The following is a 21,807-nucleotide window of genomic DNA, read 5'->3' as shown; positions in this document are numbered from 1 at the left end:
TTGGAGGGTGTAGTTGAAGTTTCTGTGTTCCCACGGGCTTTTTGGAATTTCTTTCTGTTCATTTCGAATCATTACTTTTTTATTATTTGTACGAAAATACATTCTTTTCACCTAACATGAGTTCAAGTAAAGGAGAGAATAATATATATTAATCTTAAGATAAGACGTATAATGCATATCCCGTATATAATAAATTTTTTTTATTTTATTAATTTTTAAATTTTTTATATTAGTTATTTTAGAAAATAAAAACTTTTATTATAAAATTAAATTTAAAATAAAAAAATAATTAAAGAAAATATTTATTATTTATAGAATATATTGTAAATTAATATTAACAACCATGGCTTTACATCCGTTGGTCTTCAGGGGCTTGAATCCCTCTCCATTTCGATTTCAGATGGGGATCCCCCATTTCTTTGTGACTTCCGCATCAGTGCGTGCCCTAATCTTGTACATATCGAGTTGTCTGCTCTCAACTTGAAGTTATGTTGCATCGACCGTAGCTCCCAGCTTAGGCTGCTGGCACTCACCCACTCATCTCTGGGGGAACTGAGCTTACAGGATTGTCCACTATTGTTGTTTCAGAAAGAGGGTTTGCCTTCCAACCTACATGAACTTGAAATACGGAACTGCAACCAACTCACACCTCAGGTGGACTGGGGTTTGCAAAGACTAGCTTCTCTTACACGATTGAGCATCGAATGTGGATGTGAAGATGTGGATTTATTTCCCAATAAGCATCTGCTGCCCTCCTTTCTGACTTCTCTTGTAATCTCAAAACTTCCTAATCTCAAGTCTCTTAACAGCAAGGGGCTTCAACAACTCACCTCTCTTCTAAAATTAGAGATCAGTAGCTACCCTGAGCCCCACTGCTTTGCAGGGTCAGTTTTTCAACACCCTATATCCCTCAAGGTACTACGAATCTGCGACTGCCCTAGGCTCCAATCCTTGAGAGAAGTGGGTTTTCAACAACTCACCTCTCTTGTAGAATTAGGGATCATAAAATGTTGTGAGCTCCAATCGTTGACAGAATGGGTCTTCAACACCTCACCTCTCTTGGAAAATTGAATATCCAATGGCGCTCTAAGCTCCAATACTTGACAAAACAGAGACTGCCAGACTCCCTCTCTTATCTACATGTCTACGACTGTCCTTCACTGGAACAACGGTGCCAATGTGAGAAGGGGCTAGAATGGTGTTATATAGCTCACATTCCAAAAATAGTGATCAACGAAGTGCTGTATTAATGGAAGTGGTACTGCATCAGTATACAATCAGGTAATTGTTGTATGGATAAACTTATTTTCTTCAGAAAATTTATGTTTCAACTTTTAATTCATAAAGTAGACAGCCAAACTTATGTTTCAAAATTTCTAATAATCTTAAGAATTGTGCATCTGCATAATTCTTTTGCTAGCCGTGTTGTTGGTGATTTGGTTGTGCAGCATGCTCTGTTTTATTTATTTATTTATTATTTAATATTTTCCTTTTCTTGACGCTTCATATTCTGTTTTGATTTGACAGTAAGTGAATAGGGATGCTGTGGTTTTTTCTTACTTTCTGTCTATTTCTCTTGTATAGAAATGGAAGAAACCAGGGACATTTTCTAGTTAGCTACTTATTAGTAAGTAATTTTCAAAGGAAAACAAATTGCATGTGCTAAATTTAACAAAAGGAAAAAAAAAAAAATGTCTCATTGTTTAAGAATTGTACATCTACACAAGCCATTAGCTAGTCCTATTGTTGGAGATTTGGGCATGTGCCAGAACTCTAGGTAATTCATGGTTATTCAAATATGCATTGAATCTCTACCCACACCATAATATGTTCTTAGTTGGGTGCATATGTGCATGTTATGACTTTGCTCCATTCATAATCAAACTAAATTAATCACTACTTTTTGTTGTTTTTTTAAAAATAAAAATAAAATGTAGCCTACTTTTCTTGGGTATCCCTGTAACAAAATGTAGTCTATTTTGCACTAACCAAGTGGACCACCTTTTAAAGGTAAGCAGATAGACATACTTTGATAGTTGATGCACTTGTTTCTATCCCAATTCTGATGTTGTTTTGTTCCTGTTTTGGCTTTTCTTAGGTCTTGACAACGGCTAGGAATTTCTGTATATTTCCTGTTGTTGTGAAGATGATCATTGACATCAATGTCATGGATCCCATTTCAGAATGTGGTTATGGATCACAAAGAAGACACAAATCTTCTTATGCTAGGTTCTCGTTAGCAGAATTCTCATTGGCCTGCCTGCACTTCTGTTGGTGAGTATGAGTATTGGTTCCATAGTATTAATGAAGGAGTCCAATTCTTAACAAAGGTTTATACTGTAAAACTCCCAAGAAGAATATTGTAACTAAATTGATCTTGATGTCTTTTGTAGTTCAATTTTCCATTTTCATGTTGTTATTATCTTAAAGTAGTTAAGAGTGTAATTCCGTCATTGAACTAACTGATTTTGTGTAGAAATGAAAATCCTAAGCTTATGCACTATCTTCTTGAATTAGAAATATACTCTTCTATATTTCCAGACTTTCTAATGATTAAAGCATGGGTGAATTAATCAATCCAATAAATGTAACTCACCTACTCAAACCTCAACTTTCTAAAGTACTTCAATAATTGAAAAAAAAAAATGATAAACTCATTACTCCAAGATAATTAAAAACTGTGAAATGTTAAACATTTATTCCCTATCCTCTTTATATTTTTCACATTTTATGTATTTCTCACCACTTCTTATTAAGAGCAGAGTTGGTTGTGGACCATCTCAATATAAGGTTTTTTTCCACTGGTTGCCAGATCAAGTGAACCTCTATCAGAAGATAAGAGACTTTGGGAGTGACTATTACTATGATGAAGCTTTTAGATTATATAAGCACTCAAATGCTTCTTCTTCATTTGTTGTGCAGGCAATTCCTGGTGACATTTGCAGCATAGGCACCAGTGTTATGGCAGTGGTATTTGTGGATTTAACAGCTATTGTATTGTTTGATGAAGAGGGAAGGCTGTCCAGATGTGTGTGCTTGTATAGGTATTCTTTCTTGGGTCCAGATTTTAAAGACCAAATTTTTTCAAATGCCCAGTTTCCAAGAAGATTAAGGGGAAGCAGAGAAGAATGCGGTAGAGTTCTTATAATTATCAACTTCATATTGGATGGGCTATTGACAAGCAAAATCAAGTTCTAGAGGAAACATAATCCCATGTCTCTCTTCGTTATTTGCAAATCAGAGGGATTGCAATTGTCTGCTCTCAAATCCAAAAGTAGGGATCGATGGTGTGTTATTTTAATGAAAGTGGTATGGCACCGATATACGGTCAGGTAATTTGTTCTATGCCTAAACTTATTTTGTTCAGAAAATTTATGTTCCAATTCATAAAGTAGCTCGCCAGGTACTCATGTTTCAAAATTTCTAACAATCTCTAGAATTGGATGTCTGCTCATTTGTTTGTCTTGTTGTAGGGAATTTGGTTGTGCAGCATGCTCTGTTTGTTTGATTTAAGAATTTTCCAATGAAGAAAAGAGGAGTAAAGGAAGATTGATCCTCAGTAATTCACATTTTAACAAAGCCAGTTATCATATTTTCATGTCTTCTTCAATTTTCCTTTCTAAATGGGTAAAGATGACTCTTAACTATCTGTGTATTTATCTCATGTGAGAACATGTGAATGCATTTTTTGGTAATTGATGGTTATTGAAAAATGCATTGAATCTTACAATATCATAATATGTTTTTAGTTGGCTGCATATGTACATGTTGTAACTTTGCTCCATTCAACATCAAGCTAAATTAAGCACTACCTTTTTTTTTTTCTTTTTTGTGTCTCATATTAAGCAACCAGGATCAGCATAGAGGACTTATTATGAGAACAAAGTTTGATATCACTATGGAAAAAAAAAAATGTGAGGTAAACAACAGTAATTTTATGCCAATATATTTTTAGATCTTGGATCATTGGAAAAATTACAGTTTCAAAAGCAACATTTTAATATGAAGTATTTTATTGTACTGAATTTATTGAATCTTTTAGTTATCTCATCTCTCTTCTGATTCAACAGCCTGCACTGTTTGAGAGCTCCTGTAAATAAAAGCCGGTCTATTTTGTACTAACCCAATGGACTACCTTCAAAAGGTGAGCAGATAGACTTATATCTTTGTTGTGTAGTTGCTACACTTGTTTCTGTCCCAATTTTGATGTTCTTTTGTTCTTGTTTTGGTTTTTCTTAGGTCTTAAGTATGACTAGATGATTATTAAGATGATCATTTGCAGAATTGTTAGTGTCATGCCTACACTTCTGTTTCTGACTATGAGCATTGGTTCTCATTTGAACAGGAACCAGCTGTTTATTCATAAAGAAAATTATAGAGTCCAAGTAGTGAAGATCTATACCATGAAACTCCCATCAAGGATATTGTAATTAAATTGTCTTTACTTTAATACTTTTTTCAGTTTTGTTTTCCACTTCAATGTTGTCATTATCTTAAAGTAGTTGGCTGCAATTCCTTGATTGAACTTTTTGATTTTGTATAGAAATTATGATTTTGAGCTTATTTCCCATCTTCATGTTTTAGAAAATTTACTCTTCTTTGTTCTGAACTTGTTCACCACCTCTTATCAAGAAGAGAGTTGGTTGTTGACTATCTTAAATATTTTTAGGATTTATTTTTCTAAACTTCTTACGATACAAGGTTTGTTCTTAATCCCAGGAAAGTTCATTTTGAGAGAGAATTTGACTATGAATCGAGCTGAACTAGCCCAAATAGTGGAGATGAGCATTTTATGTGACTCAATTCTATTCGACCAACGTCAATGGTATCAAGCATGGATGACCCTTACTTTCCTGGGTCAAGTTACAATTAGACTCAAGTACCTTCACACGGTAAGAGACTTTAGCTGAAAAATTAAGTTGTGACTTGTAACCTTTGGTCTTGAATATTGTCACAAAGGAAAAGGATATTGAGAGAAGTTGCATGAAGAAATTAGTTTCCACTAGTTGACATTGTCTCACAATTTTCTTTTTCATATTCTCTAGCAGCTTAAAATCATATAGAATGTACTTTTGATTGAATATTTAAGAGGCCAAAACCACATGTTTTGACCAAATTAACTGATGACCTGCTCAAATTAACATGGTGATTTCCAGTTTTTTTACATACTCTATGCTAATTCTTCCAAGTTTTTCTTGATTGATGACCAAAATTTTTTGAAAATATGGTTTTACTTATTTATGCCTGGGAGAGCTTCAAGAATCCCACTGATACATCTTGCCAGATAAGTTAACCTCATCTCAGAAGATAGAGACTTTGAGAATGACCATTACTACAGGGCAACACTTGATTTTGATTATATAAACACTAAAAAAAGAACAGTGCAAACCGCTGGAACTGCATTAATACTACTTCTTGGTGTGTTCTGCAGGCAATTACTGATGACAATTGCAGTGTAGCTGCAAGTGGTTGTGGCAGTGGGATTTGTGGATTCAACAGCTATTGTATTTTTTGATGAGGAGAGGGGGCTGTTGAGATGTGAGTGCCTGTGTAGGTATTCTTTCTTGGCTCCAGATTTTAAAGACCAAATTTTCCAATGCCCAGTTGCCAAGCAGATGAAGGGGAAGCAGAGAAGAATGTGGTAAGAGTTCAAAGAATTAAACATCACAGATTGGCAAATATCCAATAATGAACTTCGGATTGGACGGAGGTTGACAAGGAGAATAAAGAGGATTGGTTCTGTGCAGTAGCCATATATATAGACAATGTGTTGGCAGAAGAGATTTCTTCTCTCATGTGGAAGACAGAGCAAAACGCTTGCAGACAGGCCTAGATAAGTCTACCTTGATCCTTGTTGGGTCACTACTCCTTGGCAGCTCAGTGTTCTTCAATCTCTTTGTGTGGTTAGCTATAGCTGTGGCTGCTGTCTTCTCATACTGTAAGAAACTGATCAGTCTCCAGTTTGTTTCAAGCATACTGGGGACTAAGGAATGACATCTGCCGGCACTTATACCCTAGGTAATTGATGCTACTTCTCTGAATAAATTTCCAATTTTTCTTTTTAAATTTTTATCAATGCACTTGTTCCTATACTGTTAGTTTGTACCCACATTATGACATCGACGCCTTAAGAAAATTTTTTAAGAAGTAGCATAATCTTGTTACTTTTTATGTAACATGCCATTTTAGAAGATTGATCAAATTAATTAGTTTTGTTTCAAGGGACTAATTATGTTCTTTTATATGCTATTAGTGAACATGGATTACCAAACAATAGTTTGGTATGTCGATAAAGAAGTGAGGGAAGGGTCCAAGATTGAAGTCACCAAAAATGGAGACGTCAGTCTGTTGATTAAAAATGGATTTATTAAATTTAAATTTATTTTTTAATTTCTTTCTCATATTCTCTCCACTTTTTTCTCTATTTTTTTTCTCTTACATTTTCCCTTAAATTTTTTGAGAACCAAGCATAACCTTCGGGTCTCCAAGGAAAAAAGAAAGAAATTCCACCCAGCCCTTTCCCATTTTCCAAACATGATGCCAAATAGAGCTTTTATTTCTTTTCCTCCTTTCCTCTCCTCTCTTTTTACCAAATGTGATATTAAAGTTTTTGGAATTCTCAGAAGGGGGAGCAGGGGAACCCAGTTGTTTCAGAAGGCAACTCCTTCCAGAGAAACAAACAAGACTAGCTTCCCCAAGATTCTTCAGAGCTCAATTAAAACATGTTCCAGCATCCAAATGGACTCAATGGAGCTCTGGGACTGCAAAACTACTGCATAGACGTACAGATTTTTCCAAGGAGGAGAAAACAAGATTCTGATTGGGATGTGATCAGAAGTAAAAGATTGGACTAAAAAATTATAGCTTCGAAGTAGACCACTTTTGTCAAAGCTAGTGGGGATGTTGCAATGGGGCAATATTACTAAAAAAGGGAAACGCAGAACCTGCAAATTGGCATCAAAACAGTCCTCTCATGGCATCAATTTCTTTTTTCAATTTGGAATGTCTACAATATCCACATTCACACCTCAATTATGAACAAGCAAAAAGCAATAAGAGTTGCCACTAAATTCTATACGCATATGCCGCCTATTTACATATAAAGCATACTACCATGGCTACATGGTCAATATGCATATGTGCCACTTGTGCTGTGCGGCTGTGCCCATCAGAGTGGGAGACAATTTCATATACACAGATGTGTGAGCATATTATGTTTGTTGCCTAAATGATTCTACCAGGCCCATTTTCAAAGGGAGTTGGATAGTAGAGGGTCTTTCTCCATAAACAAAATGCAAATTAATGAAAGCTTAGTGGAATGACAAGTTATAGCTTTCTGAGTGAACATGTTGTGATGGCACAAGTCATCTTCCAAATAATTGCAAAAGGAAGTTTGCTCTAATGGAGTATTGGTGTAGTAACATGAAGATAAAAATCATTTATGTAAATATCCATAGGGTTTTAACATGACTTGACTAATCATCGTCTACGTCACTGGATGATAGAGATTCATTCCACTGTACATCATAGGACATACTGTTAAAAACAAAAAATAAACAAAATAGATACAACCATTAAAACCTTACTTTATAGTCGATATAAGCTTTACATGCATGCTTATCTCCATTTGATAATTTTTCTTTTTCATCACTTAGAATATATAGAGAGAAGTATGTTTTAACAGCTTTTCTTGTCCAATAAAAAGATCTAAATAGAAATTTAAAACACTTTTTAGTAGTATATAAGTGTGTGGACAATTGTGATTTTCTCTTATTCTAGTTCTATGAAGTTCAATTTTTCTGCAAAAAAATTAAGTGCTTATTTGAATGTATTGTCTAGTTTTCATTTTTAAAATAAAAAATAATAGTGATTTTTATATAAAATACATATAAAAACTCTTAAAGGCTTACATTAAAAAAAAAAAAAAAAGTAATGGTTTTAAAAATTGTTTAAAAAAATTGAGGTATTAAAAAAAAATTATTATCTCAAACAAAAATTTTTTTAAGTTATCAGATAAATCTATACTTTTTGTACAAAATGTTCCACTTTTGTACAAAAGTTCTTAATTAAAAAAAAAAAAAACAAAAACAAACAAACATGAAATGTATCCAAAAAGACACTAATTTTATAAGGTCTATTTTTTATTTTTTTGAAGTTTTTTATTTTAAAAAAAAAAAAAGGAAATGTATCCAAACATTCTAAATGTTATAAGATTTATTTATTTATTTATTTATTATTTGAAGTAATCTCTAGATTGAATGGCTGCATTTGTGTTTGTGTTTCAAATTCGACTCCATGCTTGATTTAACTTATTATTCAACTCCTTGTACTTCAATCTATATATTCTTGGAACTCGTACAAAATGATCAACAAGTTGAAGGACAAATTACCCACTAAGGGCAAACCCATTTGCATGGTCTCTTCAAACCCCCAAGGGTCAGTTTGGATAGTAAAGCCTACAAAAGGAGCCAAAAGAATTCCTCTTTGTTTATTGAAAGATAACATGCTTGCCTTGGTACAAAGAGTTGTCTTTGTCATCTAAGAATTATTTCATCTTTGTTTAATGCCCCTAAATAAACAAGATAAGAAGGCTTTTTGTAAGTATCGAATCCTTGTTGACCTACCTGTTGTACATTGTCATAATCACTTGGCCGCATAGCCAAATTTTAACCCCAAAAAGCTATGCATTAGCTATACATTAATCAACATTAGCGTGTTAACTAACCCTTTCTTAGGACTTATTCCAATAATATATGATCCCTATAGATGGGATCAACTTCATTGATTTGTATACCTACATGGAAATTAATCTTTTATAGTAACGAGTTCATTGCTTCGGGTTTATCATATGATCATTGTTAGACTCTATGATCAACTAATTAATCCACCCTTCATCAAGTATTTTAAAAAGCTTGCATGGGTTCATAGTTCATACTTTAATTTATGGCACATCCTAAGAGCTTTTTTCCATTGCAGAAAGAAGACTCCCCTAGCCCCTACAAGAGTCCATATTCATAGTGAATTGTTTACCTTCTTCACCGTTTATACTTTCATATGATGGTTCAGTCTGTTTGAGAAGTAGTCAATCAAGAGAAAAGTTCTGTTTTTTTTTTTCCTTGCATTGCTGGTTGATTGTCATAATGAATACTAAGAAGATTGATGTAGTTCAGAAACAAAACATTGGATCATTCAACTGTTATTCTGGGAAAGGTATTTTTTCCCGGCAGCCATGGAAGATGGGATTTTGTTTCGAGCCTGATCAGTTTCCGGCCTCAGAGGGAGGCTCCACCAAGCAGATAATCGAATTGGGGAGTACTCCTACCACCATTGCTGGCCATTTCGGGTCTCCAGCAGCTTCTGCCTTTTATGCAACTGAATTCTACATGGCGTTTCCAGAATATGATTCCTATCCTGCTGATTCAGTAACCCCATCATATCCATCTTCTAAATTTGATCCAGCAGGTTCTCAATCAAGGGATACTCAGAACCTTCCCAGCTGTGAAAATCAAAGTTCCACTAGAACCCCATATCGAAATTCACCGGTTTGTGACATCTTGTTCATCAAGTCTGACGTTGAAGATGCGCAGCCCTACAGAATTCTTCGGGAAAATCAGAATCAAAGAGTGAGTTCTCCACTGGTTCTTCTTGTTTGTTTTATTTCTGTATACTGCTTTCTGATATCCTGACTTCTTCTCCATTCAATGGACTCTACAGATTGAACCCAGCTCTAGATTTCAACTAAGGAGGCAGCCTGCAAATCCTTCTCATAATACTACTTCTGTCGCTTCAAACAAGACGCGGATTAGATGGACTCAAGATCTTCACAAGCGATTTGTTGAGTCTGTAAATTGTCTAGGGGGAGCTGAAAGTGAGCAGCAGTAGTGATCATATATAGGGTTTTTCAGTTCAGAAGAAGTTACTGATTCAATGCTTGTTTGATGGTTGAATGCAGAGGCAACTCCAAAGGGAATCCTTAAGCTGATGGGCTCTGAGGGACTGACCATCTTCCATGTCAAAAGTCACTTGCAGGTTTGATTAATTTTCAACCTCAATTCTGAATGTTTGGCTTATTGTTCCTCTTTTTTTTTCCTTTTTACTTTTTTTTTTTGCTGGGTCTGAAGATCAGCGTTCTGCCATTATTGTTTTTCAGAAGTATCGTATTGCAAGGCACCAACCAGGATCAACAGAAGGTATGTATGTATGTTAAGGCAAGAACATCAACCTGTGGGCTTCTGCCAGTAGGAATTCTCATGGAAATTGAAATAATTTTTCGTGTTGCTATAAAAGTATTTGAATGAGTTAATTGGTTTTCTGATCCGGTGTCTTGGTAGATGACCCATTCCCATTAGAAACCCCATAAAACCGATCCAACCCAATTAAAATTGAGGAAATTGGTTCAATTTTTAACAACCATGAAACTCAATTAATTTGGTTTGGGAATTATTGAAACATACTTGGATCTTGTTTGTTAGTCATTTTGAAATGTTTAGTGTCAAAGAGCATGATATGTATATTAAACCCAAATTTTATAAGCTTAAACTCTTAAGAAAAATGATAGTTTAACGTGGTATCAAAACTCGTCTTTGTGTATTAAAATTTGTTGTAATTCTAAGTTAATAGCTTGAATACTTATTTTACTATGCCTTTTAAGTTGGTTTGAACTTTTAACAAATAAAATAAAAAAGAAATTTATGAGACAATTGATCAGTCAATATCCATCCACTTGCTCCACCAACTTGATATAAAAATGCTTTGAGACCGACCATTGAATTGAGACAATCAATCAATCAACATCCATCCACCTACTCCACTAAATTGATGTAAAAATGGTTTTTGACCGATCATTGAATTGTGGGGTTTGGTGATAAATCCTGCTATCTAGATTCACCAGGATTTTCTTAAATTTATGACTACAATGTTCTATAATTAATTATTTTGTGAATGAATGGTAGAATTGTAGAATTGTAATACTATTTATAATTATTAAAAATAATAGTATTAACATAAATATTGAAATTATTATTACGACAAAAAATGAAAGTATTAAATTAGGAATATTAATGTTCAAACAAATATTCATCTGTTATAATAGTAGTAGAAAAAGAAATGAGTATATTAAAAAGAAAAATAATTAAGAGGAAACAAATAAAAAAGCTGGCACTACCCACCTTACTCAACAGAGTCTGGCATCAGCTTTTTTTTGCGCTTTTGCTTTCCCCTTTGCTTTCTTTTACTCACCGGTCACCACTCAATTACTGTGTTTGGCAAAAAAGTCTGCATCTGGGTCCACCACCATCAATGATTCCTTCAAGTTCAAGCCCTTGGCAAAAGAGACCAGTCTTTACTCTTTACTTTGTTGTTTGCTGCTGTGATTCTGCATTCCGCTTACCTTCATTTTTCCTGTATTCAATCTCGCTGAATTCCTTTTGCAATGGCGGACGCACTCCTCTCCGCTTCACTTCAAGTTCTATTCGACAGGTTGGCTTCTCCGGAGTTGATGAACTTCATCCGGGGACAGAAGCTTAGCCATGAACTCCTCAACAAATTGAAGAGGAAATTGCTGGTTGTCCACAAAGCGCTCAATGATGCGGAGATGAAGCAATTTTCAGACCCACTAGTCAAAGACTGGCTGGTCCAGGTTAAGGATGCTGTGTATCATGCGGAGGACCTGTTGGACGAGATCGCTACCGAAGCCTTGCGGTGCGAGATTGAAGCTGCTGACTCCCAACCTGGTGGAATTTATCAGGTGTGGAACAAGTTCTCTACCAGGGTTAAGGCTCCATTTTCCAATCAAAGCATGGAGTCCAGGGTGAAGGATATGATTGCTAAGCTTGAAGATATTGCTGAAGAAAAAGAGAAGCTTGGGCTGAAAGAAGGTGATGGTGAGAAACTGTCACCAAGATTACCATCCTCTTCTTTGGTGGATGAGTCCTTCGTGTACGGCAGGGATGAAATTAAGGAGGAGATGGTGAAGTGGCTGCTTTCTGACAAGGAAACTGCAACAGGCAACAACGTCATAGATGTGATGTCCATAGTGGGCATGGGCGGCAGCGGCAAGACCACACTCGCTCAGCTTCTCTATAACCATGACAGAGTGAAGGAACACTTCCACCTGAAAGCATGGGTCTGTGTTTCCACGGAGTTTCTTCTTATCGGTGTAACCAAATCAATTCTTGAGGCAATCGGTTGTAGACCTACTTCTGATGACAGCCTAGATTTGCTTCAACGTCAACTCAAAGACAACCTTGGCAACAAGAAATTTCTGCTCGTTCTCGACGACGTCTGGGATGTGGAGTCTCTTGATTGGGAAAGTTGGGATAGACTTCGAACTCCACTCCTCGCTGCAGCCCAGGGAAGCAAGATTGTTGTGACCAGTCGTAGCGTAACTGTTGCAAAAGTCATGCGTGCAATCCATACTCATCAGCTGGGAACATTAACCCCTGAAGATAGTTGGTCCCTATTTACAAAACTTGCATTTCCAAATGGAGACTCCTGCGCTTATCCTCAGCTTGAACCCATAGGCAGAGAGATTGTGAAGAAGTGCCAAGGATTGCCTCTGGCTGTGAAAGCACTCGGGAGTCTCTTGTACTCTAACCCCGAAAGAAGAGAATGGGAAGATATTTTGAATAGCAAAACATGGCATTCTCAGACTGATCATCAAATTCTTCCATCTCTTAGATTGAGTTATCAGCATCTTTCTCTACCTGTGAAGCGTTGTTTTGCTTACTGTTCAATTTTTCCCAAGGACTATGAATTCCACAAAGAGAAGCTGATTCTATTATGGATGGCAGAAGGGTTTTTACACTCAGGACAAAGTAGCAGAAGAATGGAAGAGGTAGGTGATTCATATTTTAATGAACTTTTAGCAAAGTCATTTTTTCAAAAATGTATTAGAGGAAAAAAACTGTCATGCGTTGTAATGCATGATCTGATACATGACTTGGCTCAACATATCTCCCAAGAATTTTGCATTCGATTGGAAGATTGTAAGCTGCAAAAAATATCTGATAAGGCTCGCCATTTTCTCCACTTTAAAAGTGACAATGACTGGGCAGTTGTGTTTGAAACTTTTGAGCCTGTTGGTGAAGCCAAACATCTCAGAACAATCTTAGAGGTGAAGACATCATGGAGTTCATTTCATTGGTTGAGTACAAGAGTTTTACAAAATATATTACCAAAATTTAAATCTCTGCGGGTGTTGTCATTGTGTGAATACCACATAACAGATGTGCCTGATTCAATACACAATTTAAAACAATTGCGTTATTTGGATCTCTCTGCAACATGGATTAAAAGATTACCCGAATCAATATGTTGTTTGTGCAATTTGCAAACGATGATGCTGAGTAAATGTCGCTCTCTTCTTGAATTGCCTTCGAAAATGGGGCAGTTGATTAATTTGCGCTATCTTGATATTAGCGGGTCTAATTCATTGGAAGAAATGCCAAATGATATAGGTCAATTAAAAAGTTTGCAGAAATTGCCTAATTTTACTGTGGGCAAAGAAAGTGGATTCAGATTTGGAGAATTGTGGAAGCTTTCAGAGATTCGAGGAAGACTTGAAATTTCAAAAATGGAGAATGTGGTAGGTGTTGAGGATGCATTGCAGGCGAATATGAAGGATAAGAAATACCTTGATGAGTTATCCTTGAATTGGAGTCACTACCGGATTGGGGATTATGTTAGACAAAGTGGGGCAACAGATGATATTCTTAACAGGCTAACACCTCATCCAAATTTAAAAAAGTTGTCCATTGGAGGGTATCCTGGTCTAACATTTCCAGATTGGCTTGGAGACGGATCATTTTCAAATCTCGTATCCCTTCAGCTTTCGAATTGTGGGAATTGCTCAACATTGCCGCCACTGGGGCAGCTACCTTGTCTTGAACATATAAAGATCTCAAAAATGAGTGGAGTAGTGACGGTGGGTAGTGAGTTTTATGGGAATTCTTTTTCCTCGCTTCATCCCTCCTTCCCATCCCTGCAAACTCTATCATTTGAAGATATGTCCAATTGGGAGAAATGGTTATGTTGTGGAGAATTCCCTCGTCTCCAGGAGCTTTCTATAAGGCTATGTCCAAAACTCACTGGGGAATTACCAATGCACCTTTCTTCATTGCAGGAACTTAATCTTAAATATTGTCCGCAACTGCTTGTGCCTACACTCAACGTTCCTGCTGCCCGTGAATTGCAGTTGAAAAGGCAAACTTGTGGGTTCACAGCTAGTCAAACTTCAAAAATTGAAATTTCAGACGTCTCTCAGTTGAAGCAACTTCCACTGGTACCCCACTATCTCTACATTAGAAAATGTGATTCTGTGGAGTCTCTACTAGAGGAGGAAATCCTGCAAACCAACATGTACAGTTTGGAAATTTGTGATTGCTCTTTTTACAGATCCCCAAACAAAGTTGGCTTACCCACTACATTGAAATCGCTATCAATCTCTGATTGTACCAAATTGGACCTTCTTCTACCTGAGTTGTTCAGATGCCATCACCCAGTTCTCGAAAATCTATCAATCAATGGCGGTACCTATGATTCTCTCTCGTTGTCCTTCTCAATATTGGACATCTTCCCCAGGTTGGTAGATTTCAAAATAAATGGTCTTAAGGGGCTTGAGGAGCTCTGCATCTCGATTTCAGAGGGGGATCCCACATCTCTTCGTAAATTGAAAATCGAAGGGTGCCCTAATCTTGTATACATCCAACTGCCCGCTCTCGATTCGATGTGCCATGAGATTTGCAATTGCTCCAATCTCAAATTGCTGGCGCACACCCATTCATCTCTGCAGGAACTGCGTTTAGAGGATTGTCCAGAATTGTTGTTGCACAGAGAGGGTTTGCCTTCCAACCTAAGGGAACTTGCAATACAGGGCTGCAACCAACTCACGTCACAGATGGACTTGGATTTGCAGAGACTGACCTCTCTTACTCATTTCACAATCTTTGGTGGATGTGAAGGCGTGGAATTATTTCCCAAGGAGTGTCTGCTGCCCTCTTCTCTAACTTATCTTTCAATCGAGAATCTTCCAAATCTCAAGTCTCTTGACAACAAGGGGCTTCAACAACTCACCTCTCTTCGAGAATTATGTATCGAGAACTGCCCTGAGCTCCAATTCTCGACAGGATCTGTTCTTCAACGCCTTATCTCTCTCAAGGAATTAGAAATCTGGTCGTGCGAAAGGCTCCAATCCTTGACAGAAGCGGGTCTTCACCACCTCACCACTCTTGAAACCTTAGGTCTCTGCTGGTGCCCTAAGCTCCAATACTTGACAAAAGAGAGACTGCCAGACTCCCTCTCTTATCTGAAGGTCAACGGTTGTCCTTCACTGGAACAACGACTCCAATTCGAGAAAGGGCAAGAATGGCGTTATATATCTCACATTCCAAAAATAGTGATCGGTGGTGTGCTATTTTAATGGGAGTGGCAGTGCACCAACACATGGGCAGGTAATTGTTGTGTGCTTAAACTTAATTTCTTTACAAAATTTATGTTCCACCCAAATTTCTAATCTCAAGAATATATTTGCTTAATTCCTTGCCTCCACTTAAATCTCCTACATTGTTAAGCCTAAAATTAAGTGACAGTAACTTTTGTATTTTAACTCTTAAAGGCTTACATTGAAAAATTAATAATTTTAAAAACTGTTTAAAACAATCAAGGTATCAAAAAAAATTTAGGGCTCATTTGGTGGTGTTTTTTAAAATTTGTTTTTAAAATTTTCTATATTATATATTAGTTAAAGATAAATAATTTTGTTTTTAATTATGAAACAATATTTTTATTATAGTGAAATAAAAATTTCTATAATACAAAAATAAGTTTAATATTCATTTTTAATACAAGTAAATTAAGTATTTTAATTAATTTTTAAAAATTTTTTGTTTGAATTATGCTTTTTTTAGAAACTTTTTTAACGTTGAAGAATCAAAAAAGGTTTTTTAATGTTTTATAAAATTAAGGATATTTGGTAAGTTATTATTGTAAAATGAATTTAAAAGAAAAAAAGACTTCTTCCGATAAATTGTTTTTTTTTAAATTATTTTAATTTTGTAAAAATATTTTAAATTCAATTTATATAATATTAATTAATTAAATTTAATTAAATTCTTATTGAAAATGAAAATAATTTTTTAATTACAAATAAATTAAAATTGTAGACCCCCTCCCGGGAAGAAGGGGTTTTTTTGGGCCATTTTTATTTTGGCTATCATGATTACTTTTCTGACCACCCCGGGAATTAGGCTGATGGGGGCGGCCAGATTAGACGGAATGCAGCGGGTAGGTGAGGAAGCCATGCTGCTGACTGGTGAACAGGGAAAGCAAGTAGTGACTTGCTGAGGAAGACACAAACAGAATAGGGTGAAAAAAAAAAAAAAAAAAATAAGGAAGGAAACCTAGGGGAGGCAGTGGAAAAAGGAAGACGACATGGAGCTGAGGGAGGGCATCTAGTGCATCTACAGGTATATCCTTATTCAACCATGCTTTCGGTTATTCTGGGTATCGCTCCCCAGGATGTCTTTGTTGATTTATTTGGTGTCTTTCTTTTTCTACTTATGCTGTTGGTGCCTTCTCCGTTGCATTAACTTGGCTTGAACAATGGATGAGGATCTTTATTATATTCATCGTGAGACATCCAGATATATGCATGGAGTTATTTATTCATTTATTGTTTTGTTTTGAGTTTTGGAATCCATTTGCGGATCTTCTCACCAACATGGGCATTGAGAACCATGTGAACAAGGCTGCATCACACCTATCCTCTACCTCATCACCTTACCACTCATGTCTCCCATCCATTTTCCCCCCATGCTCACTCTTTTCTCAACCATGTTCCTCTCCTTGGACAACCTCTACAAGCTCGCCATCGTTCACAAGGTCTTTGGCGCCACCAACAGCTACAGCACCACCACCACCACCACCTCCTCTCGGGGGGATTGGCACGTGTTAGAGGTGGAAGAGAAGAAGGCTTAAACGCCACTCAATAAATAGCTAGAGAGAAGGAGAGATGGGTCAGAGGCGGGGCTGTGGAATGAGTCACGAGCATGGCTCGTCCGTGATGATTCAGGTTGGGGGATCCCAATCTCTTGTGCTAGGCTGCCACTTTCAACAGTCATTTGGCTCATCAAACAGCCGCTGCCGGAGGGGGAGCCTACCGCTTGTCATCGTCGCCTTCCTCTCCATTAAGACCTCTGTCCAGCGACGGAGATGGCGGAGGGACCAGCAGCGCCGGCCATGGTAGCAGTGGCGCGAGCGCCAGCAGAAGCAGTAGCCCCCATCTCCATTTCCCCGTTTCATCCCCGGCGTCGTCAATATGCTAGCCATAACCTTCACCACCGGCCTGCTATATTAGTCATCCCTCAACTATTCTAAAAATGAGGTGGCAGCCCCCTTGGATCCTCATGGTAGACGTTTGGCTAGTGGGTTTTGTTGGTGGGCTTCCAAAGCCCAAGTTGTAGGTTTAGATTAGTTCTTATGGGCCTTAAGCCCCATCCTCCAAGTTTGGGCCAAGTATACGGCCCTCTCAAGTCCTTTTTCTAATGTTACAAATATGTTTTTCCTATGAAGTTTTTTTTTAAAATCAGCTATAGAAAATATCATTTTCGAAATGACTTCTTAAAATTTAATTTTAAATTCAGTTTGCAAAATTTTGATTCTCGAAAATTAAATCCCAAAAATTCCCCTATGCAATTTCACTCGTTTAAAAATTATGATTGTTAATTATTATTGTTTCATATGTATCGATTTATCATATTTTAAAAATCTCATTCATTAAAGTCTAAATCCCTCAAAAATTCCATGTTTTAATTTAAATTTTCAATTCTAAAAATTCCACAATTCGCTTAAATCTCATTTTCATCAACTAGAATTATCCTCCTATATTTATCTATTTAAAGACTAAATCCCTCAAAAATTCCATGTTTTAATTTAAATTTTCAATTCTAAAAATTCTACAATTCGTTTAAATTTTATCCTCATCAATTAGAATCATTATTCCATATCTATCCAAAGTCCAATCTTTCGAAAACCCTATGTCTTAATTCAACTTTCAATCCCAGAAATTCCATTATTCGTCTAAATTTTATTTTTTTTAATTAGGATTCTTGCTCCATATCTATTTATTTATATAAGGTCCAATTCTTCAAAAATCCAATTTCTGAATTAAAATTTCAATCCCAAAAATTCTACTATTCATCTTTATTCGCCTAAATATTATTCTCGTTAATTAGTATTATAATCACATACCTACCTATTTATTCAAAGTCTAACCTTTTAAAAACCCAACGCCCTAATTCAAATTTTCAATTAGAAAAATTCCACTATTTTATTTTTATTTTTATTTTTTTAAAACATTATTTTTGTTAATTAGTATCACTATTCCATATTTGTGTATTTATTTATTTCAATCATTAAAATTCAATTCTTCAAAACCAGATTTCCAAATTTAACCTTTAGACTAAAAAATTCCACCATTCACTTTTATTCATTTAAATATCATCTTTGTTATCATTATTATAAATTCCACATTTACTTATTTCTTTCTTCTAAAAATTCCAATAATTAGAGTTCAATTATTCAAAGACCCGACTTTCAAACTTAATTTTCAAAATCCCACTATTCACTTTCATCCGTCCAAATATCACTTTCTTCAAAATCCGATTCACTATTTATCCGTCCAAATATCATTTTGATTAATTAAGAAAATTATTCCATATTTACCTATTTATTTCTCTTAAAAATCTCAACCATTAAAGTCTAATTCTTCAAAATTCCGATTTCTAAATTTAGCTATCTAAAATTCCAAGTGTCCTATCTCCAAACCTAATTTTCAGTTCCTAATGTTCCGATTACTGTATTTACCCAGTTACTCATTTGTTATCATCATTATCTTTATTACCATTTTATTTGTTCATTTCTAAAAAGTCTGCCTTCAAATGATTTTCGAGATTTCCAATTTTCATAAATCAACTTTCATAACTTCTACTTCTCAAATAACTCACGATTCTGATTTCTTTCAAAATTCAACTCCCAAAGTCCCAATTTTCGCAACTTAATCTTTCTTTAAGACCCCGAACCCTCAAATCGTTTTCAAAATTCCAACCTCTTTCAAATTCAATTTCTAAGAAATTCTCATTCTCACATTCAATATCTAAAAGTCTAATATTCAAATAAACTCTAAAACTCCAATTTTCAAGCAATCTTCGAGACTCCAATTTTTCAAATAAATTTCAAAAATCCAATTTTCTCTCAAATAGTTTTAATTCCACTCTGGTTTTCAAATAATCTTCTGCTCCTCTTGATTTTAATAAGCGTGAATGAATTTTTCATAATTCCAGAATAATGGAATCTATGACATTAAGTCATGCAAAATGAATGGGCTTTGGTGGGGACCCAACATGGGTGACTTTATGATTGATTGATTTATTGTTTGATTGGATTATCATACGTGATTGACTTATCCTACTCTCTGACACGCATGAGGTTATCCCTAAATTGTGTACTAATCCTCTCTATTGATAGCGCATGGTGGCTCGTTGCCCAGGTATGTACCCATCTTCCTTTTAATTGTTGTCTATGCATGTCCCGATTCTCACACGTGCATGATCACCCTGAGTATTCATTGATTTTCACATCAATTGTCACAACAACTTCATTTTATTAGTAGAGACCCGACTTTAGGGACTTAGAGGGGTGCTATGGTCTTTACCGTACCTTCCCGATAAGTAACCTGACCCCCGAGCTCGATCCGGTTTTTTGTAGATCACCTTTTCCAAAATAAGGAGTCGCACTTAGGGTTTTCTTTCTTATTTTGTTTACCCTTTTAAAAATAAAACAAAAATAAGTGGTGATTCCAAGTCATTTTCTTAATCAATAAAAATCATTTTTTTTCAAAATAAAAAATCGAGCTCGCCATCGAGTGGGAAACGCATGACCCGAAATGCGGGGTCCACAAAATGGTGACTCCGCTGGGGATGTTTAGAGGGTCAAGCTTGAACTTAAGATGAAGCAAACATGGCACGTGATGGGGTCGATCAATGAGTACCTGTCTTTTGATTGCACATTGGGAGTTTTTGATGCATGCTTGGATATTGTGTTGTGACATTGATAAGGTTGATTATCTTGGTTAAGGCTTCGGATGTCGCTTTTTCAGTACTTCGTTGCTAGATTAATTTGGTACATCGACATGCCGATTATCATAGGTTGCTCACCTTTCCTGATTATTCTGCTCACTTCACATGCATAGACTCACTATTGTACATCGTTTGAATTGCTATGCTGTTTTCTCTAGCTTGCATATTATCTTGATCGTCTTTTGAGCATAATGTTCATATCGCTATTCATCCTGATAGTTGTAGCTTTCTGTGTGGACATGAGTGGTATTTCTTGTACTCTGATTGACTGTTTGATGCATGACTGCCCTCCCTCTGTATGATTGCATGTCGCTTGTCTATGTGGGTCGCACTCCTATCCCCCTACCTCCAACTCTTTGGTTTCGGTCATTCATTTCATCTTGGTTCTCACTATTGCAAGTGTGAGACCTTCTGTATGTTCGCTCTCTGACCGAGCCAGAGATTAGGAATAGGGTCTAGCGACGGGCTATATCGATGTACGGGAGCATTCTGGAGGAACGACACTTTGATGTCGATTGGAGTCCGATCATTGAAGACCTGTATAGCCCGGAGCTAGGTTTCATGGATATTTGTGTGGCCAGTATGTTTCATTTTCTGTTTTAGCTTCCTAGTGTTATCGGATGCACCCACACCATTCACTGTGCACTCTAATCGACCATTGAGCGTTGAGAGTTTGAGAGGTTTCACCATAGGAAACCCCCTAGGATGTTGAGGTAGTACATGTGTGGAGGTGATGACCACCTTGCATGGAAGCGCCCCGTCTCTTTGGAGGCATGCAGAGGGTTGTATACCGCTGGAGGGTATGATCGCTAATGCTAGGGATCTTTTAAAGTCCACCCATTATCCATTTAAAGCCGCCTTCACCTCGTAGGTTGAGCCGTAGATCCTTCGATTAGGACCCCCTCCCTACACGTGGGTGCATCTGAGAGCCTTCGACGCCTCTATGGTCACATTTTGGATTCGACGCTCCCCCTTTTAGTCTCCAGTTGAGAGTGCACAGAGATCAGTGCGAGTTTTGAGTACGGTCGAACCGTTCATCTTCACTTGGATGCTTTGCTAGTTCCCGCTTAGATTACCTTTTCTTTTGTACATTCTCAGAGCCATATCCTTATTCCGTTCTTCGTGCTTTCTTAGGATCGGACCTTTGTTCTTCATTTGGATATACCTTCATGGGATAGAGTAGAGGAGGAGACTTTCAGGATCGGATTTTGTTCACAGCCTGGATACACCTTCTTAGGTCAGAGTTGAGGGGAGATTAGTCCGATATTTAGAGAGACAGAGTATGGATCAGCAGGTTGTTACTGTGGATCAGTTCACGGCCGCCATGACTTCTATCCAGGAGGCTTTGGCTAGCCTCAGGTAGGAGATCGGTGGTCAGTAGGGTAGACCACCAGCAATGGCTCAGGATGAGACACCACATGACTCGTTGCCACCTCCACCGCCACCACCTATTCCTTCGGCGCCTCAGGCTTCACTTTATGTATTACACGAGCATTCTGAGATCGCTCCGCCCGTTGTTGTCTAGACCACTGTCGCTGATGACGCTCATGCGCGTATGGACCGCCTTGAGCAGTGTATGAGGCAGATGAGAGTGTCAGATGGATCAGTTGTTTGGGATGATTTTGAGGGTATGCCGGTAGCCAGTTTGCCGGCTAAGTTCAGGATGCCAGACATC

The 21,807-nt window shown here is 36.8% G+C and overlaps 1 protein-coding gene across 8 annotated transcripts; it reads left to right on the top strand.

Moving 5' to 3' along the window:
• The first annotated feature begins 638 nt into the window (after positions 1 to 638).
• On the top strand, positions 639 to 17,016 carry LOC117928168 (putative disease resistance RPP13-like protein 1). 8 transcript variants are annotated; one of them, XM_034848052.1, is made up of 11 exons: positions 639 to 1,281; positions 1,938 to 2,010; positions 2,099 to 2,274; positions 2,923 to 3,919; positions 4,071 to 4,144; positions 9,171 to 9,623; positions 9,715 to 9,868; positions 9,953 to 10,029; positions 10,151 to 10,190; positions 11,466 to 15,449; positions 16,245 to 17,016. In XM_034848052.1, the coding sequence occupies exons 5-10, from the start codon at positions 4,127 to 4,129 to the stop codon at positions 15,416 to 15,418; spliced, it is 4,695 nt and encodes a 1,564-aa protein (XP_034703943.1). In that variant the 5' UTR covers positions 639 to 1,281; positions 1,938 to 2,010; positions 2,099 to 2,274; positions 2,923 to 3,919; positions 4,071 to 4,126; the 3' UTR covers positions 15,419 to 15,449; positions 16,245 to 17,016. The 8 variants fall into 8 exon arrangements, 1 of the variants encoding a protein (XP_034703943.1); XR_004653552.1 differs by lacking the exons at positions 9,171 to 9,623; positions 9,715 to 9,868; positions 9,953 to 10,029; ... (1 more) ...; positions 11,466 to 15,449; positions 16,245 to 17,016 and adding exons at positions 4,720 to 4,892; positions 5,432 to 6,018; positions 6,624 to 7,063; XR_004653553.1 differs by lacking the exons at positions 9,171 to 9,623; positions 9,715 to 9,868; positions 9,953 to 10,029; ... (1 more) ...; positions 11,466 to 15,449; positions 16,245 to 17,016 and adding exons at positions 4,720 to 4,892; positions 5,432 to 6,018; positions 6,254 to 6,272.
• Positions 17,017 to 21,807: the final 4,791 nt, after the last annotated feature.

This window comes from Vitis riparia, chromosome 13 (genome assembly GCF_004353265.1).
Source record: "Vitis riparia cultivar Riparia Gloire de Montpellier isolate 1030 chromosome 13, EGFV_Vit.rip_1.0, whole genome shotgun sequence".
NCBI classification, from domain to species: Eukaryota; Viridiplantae; Streptophyta; class Magnoliopsida; order Vitales; family Vitaceae; genus Vitis; species Vitis riparia.
This window is presented reverse-complemented; position numbering and strand designations above follow the sequence as displayed.